This window comes from Diadema antillarum, unplaced genomic scaffold (assembly GCF_040938485.1).
Source record: "Diadema antillarum isolate AM-2024a unplaced genomic scaffold, OU_Dant_1.0 seq00001241_RagTag, whole genome shotgun sequence".
NCBI lineage: Eukaryota > Metazoa > Echinodermata > Echinoidea > Diadematoida > Diadematidae > Diadema > Diadema antillarum.
Window position 1 is genome coordinate 432,889 of NW_027272028.1, and position 21,278 is coordinate 454,166.

Consider the following 21,278-nt stretch of genomic DNA (forward strand, 5'->3'; position numbering starts at 1 on the left):
ATGGAATGACAAATCATTGGACCGCAGTTGGTTCAATAGAGGCACATGTTTTCTCTCTCTCCCTCTCTTCATTGTTATTTACTTTCCTGGATTAATTTGTGTTTGTTTGTGTGTTTTTTGCATACTCGTTTCATGAAGGTCAGTCAAGAAGTTGTTTTATATTTGACAATATACTAGTGAGGGCATGGGAGTGTTTACTTACAGGTTACGGACCTTTGCTTTTATAATTTTTTTTTTGTTCTTTATTGGCGTTTCCTTTGTTGGGCTTTACTTGTAATCGGGTAGAGGGTCAGAGTCAAGCCAGCACTCGAAGTGAAATTTGTGTAGCCGAGGACGCTTTGATTTGAGGCTACGCCAATTTCTTGGCGCTTGTAAACAAACCCCGGCGCATAATAAAAAGGAATCTCTCGCAAGGCCAGTGATACAAGGGTCGAGGGTCGCTCACTGCTCAGGCGTATCTATTACATCACCACATACTTAGCACACGTAAAATTGTATACGTAAACAAGAGGTTGACTTGTTTGACGTGCGGTAGTAAGGATCAAGCAAGATATATTAGAAGCCCAAAAAAACAAAGCAGAGGAAACATTACTCTATTAGAAGCCGACATTCGTCTTTGGTGAAGTTCGGCCTATGTCTGTGATTCAGCATTACACCATTAGAGTCAGAGGATTTGTGATTGAACATCCATATCTGGCACAGATCATCGTATGAACGGTAATTTTAAAGGTGAGTGTTCTAGGAGACTAAACGTTAGATCTACCATTCCCTGATATTCATGTCATCTAGCTGACATCACATTAACTCGATGAAGACAATTTAATGTCTGACACCGTTACTATCGTTAAAAATACCGGGCTAAGTATCATAACTTAAGCACATTCCGCATTTCCGCAACCTTGCTGTGCATGCTCTGATGCCTCTGGGTTTGATGGGTCTGATGGGTCTAACATAGGCCCCTATCTAATCCGATTTATAAATGTGCATTACTTCGCGGCATTTGCTAATCTGCTGTTGTGTTTACGTGATTGGGAATGCAGTAGAATAAACCTCTTGACTTGCAATTGCAAATCAAGCATTTATGTGACTTACGTACCCAGCCATGCCTTTTCAATGTCTCAATGAACCAGTCATTTACTATCTGCCACTACTGCACTAACGTTAGACTCTAGAGTAAGAAATCTTTCTTCCCAGATCGGCAGATGCCATCAGGTTGTGGAACACCTAACCCCGGGGCGCTCCTTGTACACAGTCAATTATACTGTGGGAGTGGGGCTGGTTGCAGTTATGGAACATCCTGCAAGAAGAAGAGTAATGTAACCACCACCACCTCTGCAAACTCTAGCTCTGCCTCTTTTAGTTTTATGAACACTCCAGTGTCTCCAGTGTAGTCAACATGATCATAATAAACTTGGGAAATGCATGTCTACGGCATGGAAGTTCAAAGTTGTGGTCTACTGTGTTGAGACTAAACATTCTGGCTTTATATTTAAACATGATTACAATACACACAGAAAGTACCGCAACAATCAGACTTTTATTCAAATTCTTGTCTTCACACACATAAAATTTTGTTAGGCATACGCATTCCCCTTGCAACACACGTAGAACATCTATAGATGTTTTATGTGTGTTGCAGGGGGGATGCATACAATTGTATGCCCAACAAAATTTTTGGTGTGTTAAGATCAGTTGACTCTTTTAGCAGCCTGGCAGGACATTGACATAATTGGTCTTCAGAAAAAATGTACTTTTTTGTTTGTGTTTGTTCCTGCCTATTTAGATGGCCCAGGACAGGAGGGACTTCTTTGACTGCTGCAAGAGGGGCGATCTCTCAAGACTGTCGTAAGTTTTATGTCTAAATAGTAGCATGTTTCATTCAAAGGAGATTAAAACCCAATATTAAGGAGAAAGCTTCATATAAAATAAGATTTGAGAAGCTCAAGAAGCAAGTACTATAGATATGTCTGGATTAAAAGCAAAAACAAAAAACACCTGCTATGATCAATCACACTCTTTGCATACAATGCCAGTTCAAGGATCAATCATGACATCCTATGGGCACTTCAAAATAGTCACTCTTTTCACTTGACAGTGACATCCCTGGCCAAGGAAAGAGGAGTTTAAGTGATCATTGGCGTTTGTTTCTCTGTTTGCAAAATAACTCAAAAAGTTGTTTACCGATTACAATAAAACTTGCATAAAAAGTTGATATGGACACAAGGAACACCTCATTCCATTGTGGTAGTTATCTCAGAATTTTTATGGACTTTTGAAGGATTTTTCATCTTTTGGCATGTAAGCTCAACGAACTTGGGTTTCAAGGTGTGCGTACTGGAAGTTTACATATATACATGCACTAAAGCATGTGCTCTGCTCGGGCAAAGGTGCTGTGCAATGATGTAAACAGAATGCTTCTATTTAAAGAACTGGCATGCATGTAAGGGTGGAAATGAGTTGCTGGCTAGGCAGAGGTCTGTTCTCTTCTAGTGTTTTTGTAGTTTCTTTAGTTGGCAATCAGTAACCATGAATTTATATTGCTGAACAGATGTGATATCTATCCTTGAGGAAATAAAAAACAAGCACTGTAGGCCTATTTGGTGAATTTGGAGTAGATCTTTGATAGTATTTTAGCATCACTAACTTTTGCATATCACCAGGGAGAGGACTGGAGCTCAATAAACAATGATAAATATTCAACTGTTTCTGTTCCTGGATGGAGCTTGAAGCACGCAGGTCTTGTAACTGTCTGTAATCTATTGTATGTGCTTGGCATCCCCTCATTATTTCAGCTATCTCCTGGAGGTGAAGGAGGTAGAACCAAACCAAAAGGATGACTGGAACAGCACTCCTCTGTAAGTTATCAGTCTCTCACCTGACCTCTCTCTTCCTCTTGGAAAATAGATCCTCATGACACAAACTATTCAATATCCCAAGGATTACCGATAATGCAGAGCTGCCCAGTCTCTCTGATTCTGCAGGAGTCAGACTGAGGTTTATGTCAAAATCTGTTCATGTCTGAATAAGAGAATATTAAAATCTCCCTGATTTGGGAATTATTTTTTGCCCATTGAAATGCATTTAACACACAGATATCTCCCTGATTGCTGTGTGGAATCTCCCTGATTTGTATGTGGGAATGTTGGCAGACCTGATAATGTATTATTTTTAGGTAATGGCCAGTGGGCTGGGTAGTCACTTAAGTTGATACACCTCTTTCATATAAACCTACCTGGAGAAGGTTTTTGGTAAGAATATGCCCCTCGCACTTTTGCATGGTTTTATTATCTGAGGCAAGGAATTTTGTTCTGACATCACAGCATTGTCGCTGTAAAGTCTATTAAAATACAGGGTTAGAGCCACAGTGTGTGAGCTCTCAGCAGGCAGTGACTCTCTGTATGAACAAACTAAGATTTAAAGTCAAAGTGCCTCAGTCAGGAGTGCTTCTGTAACCAGCTTTGTGTGTAAATGGGGTGTTGTGAAGTAATATTTACCTCCGCCAAGGGAGGAGGTTTTGTTTTCGTTACCGTTGGTTTGTTTGTTTGTCCGTGTGCAAAATAACTGAAAAAGTACTTAACGGATTTGGATGAAACTTACAGGAAAGGTTAAGAATGACACAAGTAACAAATTATTAAATTTTGGTAGTGATCCAAGATTTTTTTTTTTTTGGAATTTATGAAGGTTTTTTGATATTTTGACAGGTAGGGTCAATGAACTTGGGAGTCCAAGCTGCGCATTTTTTAGGTTTTCAAACGTGCACTAAAGTGCGTGCTCTAGTTTCTGCTAAGACGAGGCGCGCCGCGCAGCTGAGGGTTTATGATGTAACAAAGGCTTCTATATTGGGAAATCGGGCGATTTTTCAGCATGTATACAGTACAGGTCTATGGGTGGAAATCACTGACCTCTATGGAAGAGCCCAAATAGCTTTTCCCCAGTGGTGGAGAGGAGAAAAATCTCTTTGCAAGGTCATTGGTGGAAAGTAGCTGCTTGGCGGAGGTCTGCACTCTCAAGGCGCTTTTCTAGTTTATCATGTTGCACATCTGGTACTTTATTTGTTCTTTAATTGGCTCTGAATTTCTGAACATTTTCCTTTGGCCAGACTTTCCTTCATGTGCAAATATGTTGGGAAGATACTACCTGTTCAAAACATATCGATCTGTCTGTACATGACGTAGACTTATTATTTCTTGTGCCTTTATGTTTTGTTTCTGTGTCTTCAGATATTATGCTTGCCTGTGTGGTCACAAAGACATCGTCACGTACTTGTTGGAGAATGGTAAGATCCCATCACCCTCACTGGCTTCAGGTTACTAACAATTGTCATGTGAAATTACTTGGAATGCATAAAGTCACAAAAATGTTGACTGCACAGTGTTTGAGTCTACCATTGTCCTTTGTCTATGGTAGTAGACGATGCTGATTATACCTCAAGGTAAGTGTATGAAAAGCGGTATAGAAGAATTCGAAAACATGGCAAATAAAGACTTTTTTTTTTTGGTTAGTTGGTGAAGACTTTTATTCTGTTTGTTTGCGTCTAGTCATCAGACTATTCCCTGAAACTAGACTCCATCCTGAGGTACAGAAGAGATATTCAATCTCTTCTGGGTATGGGCTTGATGTTTGCTTACAGATACTGTACTATAATTCTTTCAATTGCTGAATTAAGCAGAGTTTTACTCTGGTTTAACCTTTTAAACTCTTCCTTGAATGCTGTTAGACCTTGTGCTGTCAAGCAGACTCTCATTAAAGTCCAGGGAAGTGAAATATGCAGCATAGTTGTTGTTTTTTCTCCCAGTCTTGTTATTTTCTACCAAGTAAGATTAGTTACGGCTGGTTTCACATGAAGCAGTATAACAAACAAATCTGGCACCTTGCCAGAAGTTGTTTTCCTAGACATTTTATTACCTGCATGGGGCATTCAAGTATGTCTTTGTCACAGTGCATTAGCAGCTCTGAACATCCTCTGTGATGGACTGAAAAGCTCTTGGTATGTGTTTTGCTTGTTTTTATGCCTCCGCCAACGAAGTGGCCGGAGGCATTATGTTTTCGGGTCGTCAGTCCGTCCGTCCGTCCGTCCGTCCCGTTTTGTTTTTGTCGATATCTCAAGAACCGTGTGGTGGTTTTACATCAAACTTGGTATGAGGGTATATCCTGGGGGGATGATACTTTGTTTGGATTTTAGGGTCATGGGGTCAAAGGTCAAAGGTCACAGGTTATTTTGTGAAAAAAAAGGTTGAAATTTCATGTTTTTCTCCATATCTCGCAAATGGCTCAAGGTATCTTCATGGAACTTAGTATATATGCATGTACCGATGGTCAGTGATTATCTAGGGAAGTTGGGGGTCATGGGTCAAAGGTCAGGGGTCAAAGGTCAAGGTCAACTCCTCAAAATATCACTACTTTCCTTATATTTATGCAATGCCTGAAGGATTTTTTTTTAACTTGATGTATGTATTACCCAATATATATTCTGTGGGAAGTTTCTTGCCAAAAGGTCAAAGGTCAAGTGAAAGTGCTAAATTGCACTTTTTCCTCCATATCTCGAAAGTAACTCAAGGTATCATCATGAAACTTACATATTTATGCATGTTCTACCTAACAGTGATTCTCTTTGGAACTGTGAGGTCAAAGGTCAAAGGCCAGGTTTAGATAATAATATTTTACCATTTGATACTGAAATTATACTTTTTCTCAATACCTTGAAAATTACTCAACGCATAAACTTATAAAAGGGTCAAAAGTCAAGTAAAAATCATCAGTTCCCCAAATACCGTCACTCTGACATTTTAATCATTCATCCAGTTGAACCTAGTTCTAGGAAAGTGAACATTCAGCACATTTGTGGCAAACCTGTCATTTTAATATTTTGCCAATAAGCCAGTTCGGAGTTCCACTTTGCGCATGAGCAGAAACAAGGTCATTCGGACCAACAGGCATGTTGTTTTTTAAATTTACTGGGATAAGCATCTGTCATGTAATGATTATTCATGTAATCCTTATAAATGCCGCTTGTCAGCACATGCACCTGACAGCAAAAGTGGTATTTGGCAATATCAATAGAAAGAGATTGTCAATACATCCAATGCAAAATAATGAAATGGATGCTTTCTCAAGTGTGAATTGACAGATCATTCTGCTCATCTGGTCTACGCAAGTTTATTCTTTGTTTGAACGGGATTGATGAATCCCATAAATTGTTACGTAAAGCTTATGCATTATGTCGCTCTGAAAACGAGTGAAGTGCCCCTAACCAACTGAGAAAAAAGAAAGGTCATTTGTACCAATGTGCCCATGAGCTAACTCCGAAATGGCTTATTGTGTGAAACTGTCATCACACATTGTCAAGACATTGTACTATAGACCTATTAGGAGAACCATGCATTATGGCGGAGGCATACCAGTCGCCGTAGCGACATTTCTAGTTTTTTAATGACTTATAAAGAACATTATTTCATGTTGAACAGAAAAATATAATGTCTCTTGCACCTTTAATCATGGTAGTGATGTGTTTGTCACTCTAGGGCCCTGTTTTACGATTTTATAGTTGATTTCAACTGTTAGTCTATGGCAGCCTGTGTGGTAAGGAAATTTAAAATTGATTTTATCTTTAGATAAAACAGGGCCTAGGTATGGCAGACAAATTTACGCAAAGATATAATACCTGTGGGGTGATCGCATTGCAGGTGCCCAGTGCGAGGCAAAGACATTTGATGGTGAACGCTGTCTGTATGGCGCCCTCAACGATGAGATCAGAGATGTCCTGAAATCGTACAAAGCAGTAAATACTGGCCATGCAAGGAGGAATTTATATGTTGACTTCCTTAAGAGGTGTGGAACACATACATTTTGTAATACAAGCATTTTTATGCTATTTATTATGACTTGTAAATCATAAAGTGTGTGTGTCCCTTTTGCAACCCTAAAAAGTAGATTACTTTCATGTGTTGGTGTGTTGGTGTGTTGGTGTGTTGTAGAGGCTCCTCAGAATGATAGAAATTGGAATCTTCTTTATCATGGATGTAGAATAAAAACAATATATTTCCAATTAATTTATTTGGACCCTGTAAAAATACAAACCATTGTTGTCAGGGAGTGTGTTTTCATGTAACATGGGTTGGTTTTTATTTCTTTTTATAAAACTCTTGAGATTTACCATAAGATTTCATACACAATGTTTGGAGACATTATTCTTGAACAATGCAAAATTTCATGACATTTGCAGATGGAGTATGACCTTTGTTGGCCCTGTCATATCACGATATCAAGATGACCCCCCAAATATTACTAAATCTTGTGTATGTACAGACCAGAGTGTAATCTTTTCTGCTGTTGTTTTATCATTGGTTTACTTGTCTGACATGATGAGGCTATACAGATTGTGAATCACTATGATTGCCAATGTCCTAGAAGGGTGAATTCCATGAAATATACAGTGCCCTCAGCATATGACAAGTGTGTGTGCAATATTTTCCAAGAAATGAATTTACATCCTAGCTGTACATCATTCTGAGTGTTTGATCTTCATTTGTCAGCCATATTTTCTCAGTATATGTTTGGAAGGGAGATTACTGTAAAAGTGTAAATTTTCATGGTGTGGAAATTTCCACAAATTTCATTCAACCAGAAACTAGAAGCGCAAAAATAAAAGCTTGCAAATGATTCTGCCTGGTATGTGTACCACTTTGTAATGTCTTGATTTTGTGGAATTAAAGATAAGCAAAATTCCTCTTACTTGGTCAAGCACAAAAAATTACTCGCGCAAAAATATCCACTTTTACAGTATATGATAGTCACAAACTGCAACATGGTGATGGGAGTGAGGAGGCATGGGGCATTTTATCTGTCTAACATGAAATTCCACCTAAAAATAAAAGGGGACAAGAAATACTGGTACAAAATTTTCTCTCTGCACAAGTCTAGGTTTGCATAGTAAGGAGCAATTATGAAATGATGGTTCATCATTCCAGAGTAAACGATCTTATAATGTTACTTTTATTACTCGTATGTCATCATGATGATACCTATCTATTCTATCTGATTATATCACAAACTTATATGTTACTTTTATTACACGTATGTCATCATGATGATACATATCTATAATATCTGACATCATGCCCTCATGTCATGTTTTTTTTTTGCCCGCCTTTTCCTCCTAATGGCTGCACTAGGCTGCTGGAGACGGGCTGTTTCCATGACATTGTGTTTGTCATCCAAAACGAAACCTTCACAGCCCACCGCTGCATCCTCCAGGCTCGCAGCGAGTATTTTGCAGAGATGCTGGAAACGAGATGGCATCACAAGAGCACCGTCCACATCAAATCCAGTCTGGTATTGACCCTTTGAATCCAGAAATCACATCTTTGTGGTTTTGTGCTAGAAATAATTTATATTCAATAATTGCTACTTTTCATTGATAGGGTTTCATTAGGTAGAGTGAAAATAATCTACTTTCATGTAAGCCTTTTTATGCTCATATAATTGTTTGTCTCCATTCGAGAATTTCCAAAAGCCACTTCTTTACTAAATTTGTAAGTAAATCTTGCATCTGCAACACATTTCATAAGAGAAATTCCTGCTCTCCCTCTCAAATATGTCAACATTCATAAATTTCTTTCTGATTTTTTGGCTGACGTAATGAATTCCACCTGTTCTATCTAGTCTTTCTTTAATAAATGATAAGTAGTGAAATTCAGAGGTGGCAGTTTAATGTATACAAGGTGAATTTCTGTAGCTTACATTGTTGTGTAAGTGCTTCTGTGTCCCTACAAGAGTTTTTTGAGAAATGCAAGGTGTGTCACACTTATGATTATAAAAAGAACTAATATATGAATAATTTCCAAACTCTGTTTATCTGTTTTACTATTGCAGGTCAGACCACAAGCATTCAAGGCAGTATTGGAGTATATCTACACAGGTAATGCTTTACCTGTGGTACACAGGAGTGGTTGAATAGTACACATAGTAAGAGTCCTCTAAATGTGGATTAAGTCTCTCATACTCTTCCCGCATTTAATCAAGGAGGAAAGAATGTGTTTTTATTCAAAATTTCTCAGAAAATCATATGGTAATTGTCATAAAGCATATTGAACCAAAACCACCCCCCCCCCCAAGAAGGAAGAATTGATTGGGCAAAATATTATAGTCCAGCAGTTTACCTCTTCTGACCAACATTACATGTGTAGCTGCAGTGCCTAGATAAATGCCACTGCATCCTCCATCTACTCTAATAGATTGAGTGAAATCACACAAATGGAATAACAAAAGTTGCATTATAAATGGCATGAATGAGCTCTTGTGCTTTAATTCACTTGGATTCATGACAAAAGCCTCAACCTTTTGTGTGCTTTGATTACCATTTGGCACAGAAAATCCCATAGCATTGTGCATGCTGTCCACACCCCGTGGCACAGGCAGGGTTAAAGAAAGTTTTTTCTGTAGATACCATGATTATAGAATTTTTAGATTTCCTTGACTCCATCAACTCCTTCTTGGCTATGACAGTACAAACATGTTTAAATGCAAAATATGATTAAAGTCAGAAGATCATGGTAAGAATACCAAATTTGCAAGTCAAATAATGTTGTTTGACTGTGCAATGACTTCAAGTACAGGTGGCTACAGTGTAATTTAAAAAAATATATATATTATAATGCAGTATTACATACAAATATCTGGTTTTTATTTTTAACAAAATGTAACACTGTCATTGACATATGGATAGCATTACAAGTTTTTACATCTGTATAAAATTTGAGTCACTGCTGTAAAGGTCTTTCATTATGTTATGCCGACGGGGTGGAGTCTTCATGTTAAAGAGGGGTTTTAATTGGGCAAAACTTTGGTTGTTATAGGAACAAAGGCGGGACTAGTTTGATAGAGGAGATGGTATTCTTGGATTTGTATTTAACAACAATTCTAAGTAATCAATGGGGGAACGGCAGGATGTTTAGGTTTGGCTTAGCCTGGTCGTAAATTAGATGGGGCTAGAAGCACTCAAGGGATGATGAAGGTCGATGACTCACTGGATGAGGTGGAGAGTATTGGTAGGGGTCATTGACTGGTGGAGGTGAACTGGTGGTGTATATCCAGTCATCAATAGAATGGGAGGGGGTAGTGATAACTTTGTGTATCATTACACAACAATTACATGAAAGGGAAGTAAAAGTGTAATGAAATTCGTCTCCTACATCTGAAGAAAATCAACATGGGCACTTCATCTCATCCAATAACGATTTCATCTCATGAATAGATTTACATAAAATCTGGCTGTAGTTTCAAGTGTTCATATGTGATCTGCAATGATGTGATGTTTTAATACAACATGTGCTTGTGTGTCATCGTTGCAGGTTATCTGAAAGTTCACATCAGCGTTGTTGATGACTGTCTACGGTTTTGCAAGCAGTGTCAACTAGATTCACTCATCACGGAGATCAATGCAAAATTATATGAAATAGAAAAATATGGTAAGCAGGATATATGGTAGCCATATATGAGGTATTGACATTTTGAATGGAAATTGACGAAAGAATTGTGGCAGGGAAGATGAAAAGGCATTTAGACCAAAACTTGAGCATCTATGCATTGTTCAAGACCAGTGCTTTAACCCGTTGAGGACGAGTCCCGAGTATACTCGGGCAGGTGTCTATGGGAAATGCGTGTTGTAGCAAAATCAGTCCATCCTCAACGGGTTAAAGTTTGGTGACGTGAAGTATTTGTGGGTGTTGAATCTTGTATTTTATACAGTATCATGTCCTGTGCATCGCAGGAATGGCAATGCTATGATTTCACCAACATTTTGCATTCTTCACACATTTTTGGGCATTGAATTTCAACTTAAATGTGCACAAGTTTGGCATGCTTGTTAGCTATTTATTTTGACAAGAACCCCATGCTAGTATGCAGCATGGACAACTTACTTCAATGGATATGACAATGGCAAACTGTCTTCCACTTTCAAAGCTCAGGGATTGTTTGGGATTTAACAGTCTGACATCTTACGCATGTGGCTCTCTGTATCAAACGATGAAACAGAGCAGTGGTGGATTACAAAATGACTTTCACAAAGAAATACTGTATAAGCTGTTATTTTCGCGAGGGTTTAATTTTCGCGAATTTCGAGAATCACAGTTGGATCGCGAATTTAACAACACGCTAAAATGCCTCCATGCGCTTTTTTAATAGAGCATTAACGCAAGCATCAGCGTCGATTTGCGAAAACAACACCCCGCATAAATGTCTATGACCTCATCATTTGCGAAAATATCTGTACCTGAAAATAACAGCGTATACAGTAGGTGAATTTAGAACATTGATGCACAAGTGAAAAAAAAATTAAAATGTGTGTTTGAGGGATAGACACTTGGAGAACATTTCATAAAAAAACCATGGCACTGAGAAATAGTAGTGATATTATAATGAAAATGATAAATGCTCTTCTTATATCCAAGGCAGCCTGTTCATCGTTATCACCTTTCTACCAGAACATATATATCTCATGGCATAATGTATTACCCAAAGTTTCCAACAGATGATTATGAAAATACAGGAATTTTTAAGGGCCTAAACATATAAACGTCATTTAGTGTCACATATTTTATATCTTCTCTCTCTACCCCAACCCTGCCACTGTCTGAAATCCAGTCCCCAACAAACCTGGTACACATATCAACATCTTGAGTGTAGAACCTGCAGCGGGCAACTCAACAATACAGGACGACCTCAGTCAACTGGCTCAGATGGCGTTACCGGTGGAGATGAGGAATCCAGTGAGTAACTACAGTCATGACATGTGATACCCACCAGCGTATCTTCATTTCAAAGCCCTTGCATGTCAGATGGGATGTCTGTGTTTTTTAACACCTGTCTGCTCAGGTGGGGCAATTCAATTCTTTTTGCGGGGGAAGGATAATTAAGTTTTTTTCCCCCCATGTTGTTCAAAGTAAGTTGTGTTAAGAGCACTGCCCATACTGTATTTCTTGTGGGATTCCAAATGAAAATGTGTGTTGTCTCTTGTGATGAATTGTAGATGACATTTCAAGTTTATACCTTTAATCAGGGATTTTAAAAAAAATGACATTTATGCATTGAAAGAAAACTTCGAAAACATTTTTAATGATGCTACAATATACAGCTTGTGTGATGAATTGATTTCTACTATCTTTCTTCTTTTGCCGTAATAGACAGCAGATTCACAGTGAATACCAGTAGACAGCAAAATCACAGTAAATGAGGAGTTGATCAGGAGAAAAAAAGAGTAATGACTGTAGTAGGCAAATAATGAATGATTGTTTTGTTTTACGTACGACAGCTGTTATTGCTTCCATTGTTCTTGTACAATTCCAGTTAGCGCAAGGTGTCTTTCCATTTTGTGGAGGTCTGTCGCAATGGCCGCCATACACAGATGTCTGCTTTGAGGTGGAGAAAGAGAAGTTTTTCTGTCACAAAGTAAGCCTGTATGTCAAGGTGTATAGAACCATACATTTTGACGAAGAGTTTGTTGTATGAGAGGAAGAGCCAGATGGACAGCTGTAGTTTGGATCACTTTAAGCATTTGGGAAACTTATCAGTGTATTTGTGTCAAATGCATGAGGCGAGATGTCACTGAGACAGATCAACATCTATTTCAAACTCTGCATTTACTTTGGTCGAAGTGTAACAAAGAGCTCATTCTCTATTCATGATGAAAGTTGTAAAACAAATCTGGTGATATTTAGAAAGTATTCCTTACAGCTTGGCTTCCGGAAGCTGCTTTCAATGTGAATATGAATTATTTTCTTTAGTTATTTATTTCATGATAATAACGATGGTAGATTCTGTGTAGTGTCAAAATTTGTGTGCTAACCCATTGAGGATGACTCTCAAGTATACTTGGGCAAGTGTCAGTGTGAAATACATATTATAGCAGAAGCAGCCCGTCCTCAACAGGTTAAAGGTAGGATGTTGGGATTGTGTGCATGCAAGATATGTGAAGGTTTACCAATATAAAGCACAAAATTTAATTTTAGGATTAAATCAATTCATTCACATACCAATTTAGGAAAAAAAAAGCACAGTAAACATTTCCCTTCTTGTCATGCAGAATTGAAAAGTCATCTGGTTCCATTTCTCTGAAGAACATTTAAAGTGAAATACTTGATGTTTAACCTGTTGAAGATGGTTTGATTTTGCTGCATCATGTGTTTCCCACAGAAGCTTGCTCGAGTGTACTTGGGACTTGTCCTCAACAGACTCTAGCATGGATTGCATTGAATTATTTTAGTGGTTGAATGATCGCAGGAGACAATGAAAGTTAGATTTAAGATTTGTACGTGAGGATCTGAAGACTCATAGGCTGCAAGGGTTCCTTGCAACTCTGTTGTGATTTGTCAACTGTGTTACTGTACGACTTGCTTTGATGTATTGTCTACACCCCCAGATGTTCTTTTGTGAGAGGAGTGATTATTTCAAGGCGCTGTTTGCAGACCACTTCTCCGAGGCGATGCTGGATCACAACTCGATACCCATTATCAGCCTACATGACATATCAGCAGATGTCTTCTCTCAAGTGGTCTTGTATCTGTACACGGATGATGTCAAGGTATTAATATTGTGTAGTGCTCCAGCAGCAATGCACCAAGACAACATTCATTTCAAAATTTAAGGAGTGTTCTTGTGAGGTAGATGCCAATATTTCAGGATTCTGACTTTCCAATATGCAACAATCCCTTATCTCTTTTTCTCTATCTCTTTCTTTTCTTATTCTTTTTCATGCCTCCGCCACGAAGTGGTGCCGGAGGCATTATGTTTTCGGGTTGTTCGTCCGTCCGTCCTTCCGTCCTTCCGTCTGTCCTTCCGTCCGTCCTTCCGTCCGTCCGTCCTTCCGTCCGTCCTTCCATCCGTAATGAATTTTGTGGACAGCGTAACTAAAAAACCTTTTAAGGTATCTTAATGAAACTTGGCATGTATTTGTATTAGGGGGTGAAGTTGTGCCTATCAACTTTTGGGTGCACATGCTCAAGGTCAAAGGTCAAAAGGTTAAGGTTAAATTACACAAAATTTCACTATTTCCACCATATCTATGCAATGCCTGAAGATATTTTCTTAAAACTTAGTGTATATATGTATTACCCAATTAAGATTCTCTGGTGAAAGTTTGGGGTCATGAGGTCAAAGGTCAAAAGGTCAAGTAACAATATTAAAACTTCACTTTTTTCTCTGTAACTTGGAAATTGTTCAAGGTATCTTCATGGAACATAGTATATATACATGTTCTGACTGGCAGTGATTATCTAGATAATTTAGGGTTCATGGGGTCAAAGGTCAGGGGTCAAACATTACGGGCAACACTTCAACATTTTAGTATTTCCCTCACCTTTATGCAATGCCAGCAGGATTATTTTTTTTTACACTTGGTGTATGCATGTATGTACAGGGGAAACTCGGTATAACGAACACTGCTATATTGAGATATCGGTTATAACGAGGAAATTTTCTCGGTCCCAAATTTCCTTCCACACAAGTCTATGTAAAATGCTACTCTTATAGCGAGATCGGCTATAACGAAATAACTGCTATAACGAGATAAATTTTGTGACTTCCAAACAAAGAAAAACATAGTAAATCAAACCTGCTATAGCGAGGTAAAGCAAAATGCCTTCGGTAAAGCTTTACTTCGCCTGTGCTATCATCTTCCGAGATTGTAAAGCTTGATGCGCCAAAAACTGTCTTGTACACATATAATCATTTTCTTCAGTGCTCTCCAGCTAGCTCTGCATGTTGTACGTGTGAAGTGTGTGTGTGCACGCACACTGATACATGGAGAAAATGTGGTGGGACGGCCATATGTATACATGACATCATCATGACGTTTAGTAGGTGTGAGGCAATCTGACACTGTGATTGGCCTTCTACTTAGGGAATTCCCCGTCTTCACACACACGCAGTCATAATGTACACACAGAATGTGTCACATACACACACAGCATTGTGGAGACCATATTCAAGCTTTCCACACAACACACACCCATACGATAACCACATACCAATCCACAGACGATCTTGATACAATCGCAAGCTATATAAATTTACAAATTCAAACATCTACAATTAATAAGAAACACATTCTTGATATTGGATTTCCTTGGCGAAAAACATCTTCTTACCCATAAAGGTGAGTAATTCCCTCATACACAATATCAAGTTATCAGTATTGATTGAAATATAATGGGTAGTCCCACATGTGCAAATTAATGTCTTTATTTTATGCCTTCTTTTATGCCTACTGATATAACGAGATATCGGCTATAACGAGGAAAATGACTCGGTCCCGACCATCTCGTTATATCGAGTTTCCACTGTATAACCTAATAGAGATTCTCTGGAAACTTTTTTTTTTCTTCTTTTTTTTTTGCCTCAAAGGTCAAAAGGTCAAAGATCAAGGGAAAGTGCTGAACTAACTTTTTCTCCATATCTCAGAAGTGGCTCAAGTTGTCTTGAAACTTTCTACATATTTATGCATGTTCTGGCTGACAGTGATTATCCTATGAATTTTAGGGTCAAAGGCCAGATGAAAATGGTAACAATGTACTTTTCAATACAGGAATTGCACTTTTTCTCCATATCTTAAAAATTACTGAATGCATAAACTTATGAAGGGGCAAAGTCTAGTTAAAGTCCTTAAATCCCAAAATACATGCTCTCCTATTCATCCAATTAAACCTAGGTCAAGGAAGGTGAACATTCATTTGTGACAAACTTGTCATTTTAATATTTTGCCAATTTGTGAAAATGTAATCACACATTGTCCACATGTACTATAGACCTATTAGGTGAATCATGCATTATGGCGGAGGCATACCAGTCGCCTTAGCGACATTTCTAGTTATTTATTCAATTAAAATTACAATAATTCTCAAGAGAATGAAAATTTATGTATATATATTTTTTCTTTTGGTGGCACTGCAGAGAACACATCATTTCTATTTTTTTTTTTTGTAGTAGTAATAATTCTAGATTATCTCATATTCATTCTTTGTATATACTTCTGTGCATAACCTTTTAAAAGTTTGGATCTGTTTCCATCAGTTTTCAGACTCTTCACTCAATATTTATGTATTTTAAAAATCAGATTAAAACTTTGTGCAGTCATTTTTTTTTTATTACGAAGTGTTATATCTGAATCTTATTGTGAACACTCAGGCTATTGTGATATTTCCCCCAATCTAATGATTATTTTCTGCAAATTACTAGATTCTAGAAGCTTCCTTTTTTTATACGGGAAGATCAAATCACAAATTAAATCTGTTTCTTCATACTTTGCAAGAATTCAGTGATCATACTTTTTTTGATTGATAGTGTTATTTAGTTGCATTTACCGCCATCCTACATAATTTGTGAAAAGGGGGAGGGGTGGGGGGAGTCATGAGCGTGAAACAGCAAAGCACTGTTTTCTTTCCATAAAAGAGATAAATACAGATTTTATGCAGTAGGTTTCATGCCAATGGTTATATTACTTGACTGCACAAATGCTGTCAAGCCGTAGTGTCAATCTACTTACAAATGAATATAATCTTAATCAGAAACCTGAAGAAAAAAGAAAAAACATGAAGAAATGTCTTTATCTGCTCTCAACTAGAAATACAGAAGTGACCAGATGAAACAAAAAAACAGAAAAAAAATCAAAATTTTTATCCCTTGTCTCACCTCATCTGTTCCCCCCCCCCAAAAAAAAAAAAAGCTTACAGAAGATCTGACGTATGAAGTTCTAGTGGTAGCAGATCTGTACCTCTTACCCGGCCTCAAGAAGCTGTGCGCCAACAAAATTGGGTCTCGGCTGACGGAGGAGAACGTCTTCCAGGTGATAAGGGTCAGCCGAATGTTCAACCTGGTCAGGCTGGAAGATCAGTGCGTGGAGTACATCAGCAAGATTGTGGAGCGGGTGAGTGCCAAAAGAAAGAGGGAAGGATCGAGTGAATGAGAGTGTCAGTGAGTGAGGAAGTAAAAAAACAAATAATTGCGACCCTGCACCACAAACCAGCATAGAGGCACCAGACATGGATTTTTATTCAAGGGCAGATTCTGAAAGAGCAGACTTGGAGCTTTGAAGTGGTGTATGACTCAATTCAAATGGACTCTCCTCACCAATCTTAATATTCAAAAGAAAGCGCACACTCCAAAAAAGTGTGTAGTGAGAAAAGAGGCTCTGAAGTATAGACCGATTTGGGTTCGTTGAGGGCAGCAGACAATTTGTGGCACTGGGCGCAGCCATGAGGTGTCTTAGCCGACCCCCCCCCTCCTCTCCCCACCCCACGGGCAACATGTTTATCGCGCACATGTAACAAAGGTTCGCGCACTAAACAAGCATTCGCGCACTCAGTACGAGACGCCCATTGGCTGAAGCAACCATGCATCAGTTTTTCATTCCGCGCGCGGAAGGGGGTGGGGGAGAGAGGAGGTGGGGTCGGCTAAGACACCTCGTTAATGGCGCTGCCCATGCCAAAAATACACATAGCGCGTCACAGAAACGGTCTATAGGGTCTATACAAGCGCTTTATCTTACCAAGCCATGCTCTGTGCAAGTAATGGAACAAAAACGGGATGTGAAATTTGGTAGCAACAACAATGAAGGGATCATTAGATTAAGCTGAAATTGAACATGCTCTATTAGCACACTCTAACCATGACTAATGAGGAGGGATTAAGGGAAGGAGAAAGAGAAAATGAGGGATAAGGAGAGAGAGAGTGGACTGAGATGGAAAGGGAGGGAAGGAAAGAAAAAGAAAGGGAAAATGACAGGAGGGAGGAAGGAAGGAAGTGAAAAAAGAAAGTCCCCGGTTCTTCATTAGGATTACATTTGCTGTTGGACTAAATTTCCACATTTAAAATTTACGGGCAGTTGCAAATTGACTGCATTTATTACCTCCGCCAAGGGAGGAGGTTATGTTTTCGTTACCATTGGTTTGTGTGTTCGTTTGTTTGTTTGTTACTTAGTTTGTCTGTGTGCAAAATAACTCAAAAAGTAGACCCCGTTTACAGTGCGAGGCTCGGCCGCGGCCGAGCTGCGGCCGAGCCCAGCCCCGCTTCAGTGTAAGTACGCAAAAGGCCAAATGCGAGGCCAAAATTGGCCTCGCATTTGGCCTCGCTCTGGAGGTGGTCTCGGCCGTGGCCGAGCCGCGGCCAAGCCCGGCCTCTTCTTGGTGTAAACGCAAACTGGGTCAAATGCGCGGCCAATTTTAGTCTGGCTTCCAGACCCTCTGCCTGTACTATTTCGCTACTCACGATATTAACCCCCTCAACGTGGAAAACTAGTATAGTTTAAGGTGGTTTTGTCCTGCAAAGGATTTTTCCTTCGGCAAAGGCCTTTGCCCGAACGGCGACTTTGTCGCCACGGAATCCAGTTGGCAAAAGGTCTGAAAACCAGGCTATACCAAATTGCGTTTGTTTGCAAGCAGATCGCCACTACGACAAAACATTGAAAGGTTTGAATTAAAAGCGCGGCTGTAAACGGACAAAATTGCGAGGCTCAGCTGCGCAATTAAGGCCGGGCTCGGCCGCGGCCGAGTCGCGACCGAGCCCGGCCCGGCACTGTGAACGGGTTCGTAGTTACCGGATTTGGATGAAACTTGCAGGAAAGGTTTAGAATGATACAAGTAAGAGATGATTAAATTTTTGTAGTGATCCGAGAATTTTGGGGGAATTTATGAAGGATTTTTGACATTTTGGCAGGTAGGGTCAATGAACTTGGGAGTTAAGGCTGCGCGTATTTGAGATTTGCATGTGCGCACTGAAGTGCGTGCTCTAGTTTATGCTAGGGCAAGGCGCGCCGTGGAGCTAAGGGTTTATGACGTAACAAAGGCTCCTGTATTGGGAAATTGGGCGAATTTCAGCACAAGTACGTATGGATGGAAATCACTGATATCTCTATGGAAGAACAAGATCAGTGGTGGAAATGAGTTGCATGCTTGGCGGAGGTCTGCGCTCTCAGAGTGCCTCTCTAATTTGAAATATGCTTTCTAGCTCTAAGAGTTCTCATCAAGTGCACAATGCGTATGTGCGTCCCAATTTTGTAAGGATTATGTCAAGGGTGCAACCAAACTTTTCATTTCATATTCATTTTATTTCAGTGTGATGAAAAATGTTACTGTGTGTTTATTGGTTGCAAAGAAACTTATGTTTGCTGAGAACATGGTACTGCTGATAACAAAGAAAGTTAAGGTTCCCACCAACCTTTGTTGTACTAGAATTCCAAAAATCAATAATGTGTGTTTTTATGAGAAAAAAGCAAAAGCAAAACAAAACAAAACATGAAGGCTATTAGTGGATAGAAATGTTGCAGAATATAGCAAAGGAGTCATAGGAGTATGCTAGAACCTTCATTGTGAGCAGAGTGAGGGTCTAGGGCAATTACCCCCAACCATTCCCCTGACCCTAACTCTAATCCTAATCTTGAAGCTAATCCTAACCCTAATCTAAACTCTAACCTAATCACTAACCAGTATTCAGCCTGGGGGAGGGGGGGGGGGGGGTGGTAATCGCCCTGATACGTTCTCAGAATGTGATCAACATCCTGTTTAATCCAATTCTTCCATTCTCAAACTCAATAAAGGTGATTGACAGGGAGGAATTCATTGACCTGGTGAAGGAAGACGCAGCGGTGATCAAGAACCGCGAGGAGATCGACACCATCGCCATCATTGACGACCTCCGCTTTCACATCGCCAGCAACCTCAAGACCTTCAGCGAGGTGCAGGAGGCCCAGGAGAAGCTCAACAGCTTGGACAATCTCCTGCAAGAACTGGACATCGACTGTTGAGCTGTAATCCCACAAGGGGTCATCTGGTCAACCAGACCGACGACTGGGAAGACTGTGTAACAAGGAAGAAGAGAACAGTTTACAGCAAGTGCCTGCAGTGATGAGGGACAAGTTCTTCAAAGGCCCCCGCATGTAGGAATTCACTGAGGTTGATGACTCGGAGGAAGTAAGCAGATATCGTCTGATGGAGGTGATCCAACATTTGGGGAAACAAAATCCTTCTATTCCGACATGTGGTGTGAGTCTCAAACTATCAGTCTTGAGTATGTGTCCAGCATGAAGGAACTGTATTCCTGTCAGCGATGACCATTATTCCCGAGTCATCTGTAGCCTTATTTGATCCACAGCAATTTGCATGATGTTTGTACCTGAAGCGAGAAATAACCATATGTGTATGCTTTTTGAACCCTGTTTTCCTCAGTCCATCTGGTGAGATTGCCTTTTCTTGCATCATACCTGTGAAGAATCATAGAGAATAGAGTGTGTGTTGGGCAAATTGCATTGGCAGAGCATTGTGAGTGCCCTGTGTTTGTCAGCAGAACAGAGCATTGCAACTGAATTTTTTCCACAGATTGGACAGAGTTTTGATTTCTGATGCAATTATCATTCATGTGAGAGATGGGGGGGGGGGGGGCTGGTTAAAAATGCTTCTGAGGGAGTGGAGTGGGTGGGCTGCAGGGGCAAGTTAGAATTCCACTGACTGGGGTAATCAATAGTGGATTGTAAAGTGCTGTCATGGAAAGGCACACCACATAGAGAGAGAGAGAGAAAAAAAAAAACATCCCCAAGACAGCAGCTGCTGTACTCTGCATAGGATCTGGTAGACCAGCTCTTAACCCAGTTGATATTAGAGTACCTAATGAATAGGTAACATAATCTGTTAGATTTATAGGAAGGGCTGTATCTACTTCTAATCTTACTCCATTGATAATAACTATAAACACTAATCGCTCAGTTAAGTGCAGAAACTATATCTATATATTCTTCTATGCTGCAAGAGCTCCTTAATGCTATTTTGCTGCACTATCCTGAATGATTTGGATAAATGAATATTAAATTCATGACAAGGCATACCCATTTATTCCAAATGCAAATACTGTTTTAAACTGTATCATCATTATTTTATCTCTATCCTGTCTGTTAAGGCACAACCAAACATGGACAAGAAGAGCTGCTATTAACTTTTCTGGGCTTTCCTACAAGGGTCTACCTCACACTGTTCTACACATCATTATGGTTACTGTAATGACAGTTCATTTCAGAAAAAAAAAAAAAAACTTTTTGCAAAATGTGGCAACCTTGCTTCATTTTGTAGCTGTCAAGAAATGGTTGAGTGAATGCTCATCTGTACTGAAATCCTCAACATACTGCTAGCTTTCTCACTTGAATAAACTTGCACAACCAAATTTTGTTTTAATTCTCATAACATCACATGACAGTAACCACAAATCTGCTGTGAAATAACTCTTCCACCGTAAAAAAAAAC

At 39.4% G+C, this 21,278-nt stretch overlaps 1 protein-coding gene across 1 annotated transcript; it reads left to right on the forward strand.

The window, feature by feature from the left end:
* The first annotated feature begins 1,783 nt into the window (after positions 1–1,783).
* LOC139745210 (ankyrin repeat and BTB/POZ domain-containing protein 1-like) lies at positions 1,784–19,993 on the forward strand. The gene is made up of 12 exons (XM_071655617.1): positions 1,784–1,845; positions 2,793–2,855; positions 4,221–4,276; positions 6,684–6,828; positions 8,172–8,331; positions 8,872–8,917; positions 10,350–10,466; positions 11,644–11,768; positions 12,346–12,447; positions 13,418–13,579; positions 16,718–16,918; positions 19,586–19,993. The coding sequence occupies exons 1-12, from the start codon at positions 1,784–1,786 to the stop codon at positions 19,790–19,792; spliced, it is 1,446 nt and encodes a 481-aa protein (XP_071511718.1). The 3' UTR covers positions 19,793–19,993.
* The last annotated feature ends 1,285 nt before the right edge of the window (positions 19,994–21,278 follow it).

Excerpts from the sequence above, each read along its gene's own strand:
- LOC139745210 (XM_071655617.1), top strand. The coding sequence starts at position 1,784 with ATGGCCCAGGACAGGAGGGACTTCTTTGACTGCTGCAAGAGGGGCGAT. Across the intron at positions 4,277-6,683 it reads CACGTACTTGTTGGAGAATG|GTGCCCAGTGCGAGGCAAAG; the intron begins GTAAGATCCCAT and ends ATCGCATTGCAG. Across the intron at positions 8,332-8,871 it reads TCCACATCAAATCCAGTCTG|GTCAGACCACAAGCATTCAA; the intron begins GTATTGACCCTT and ends TTACTATTGCAG.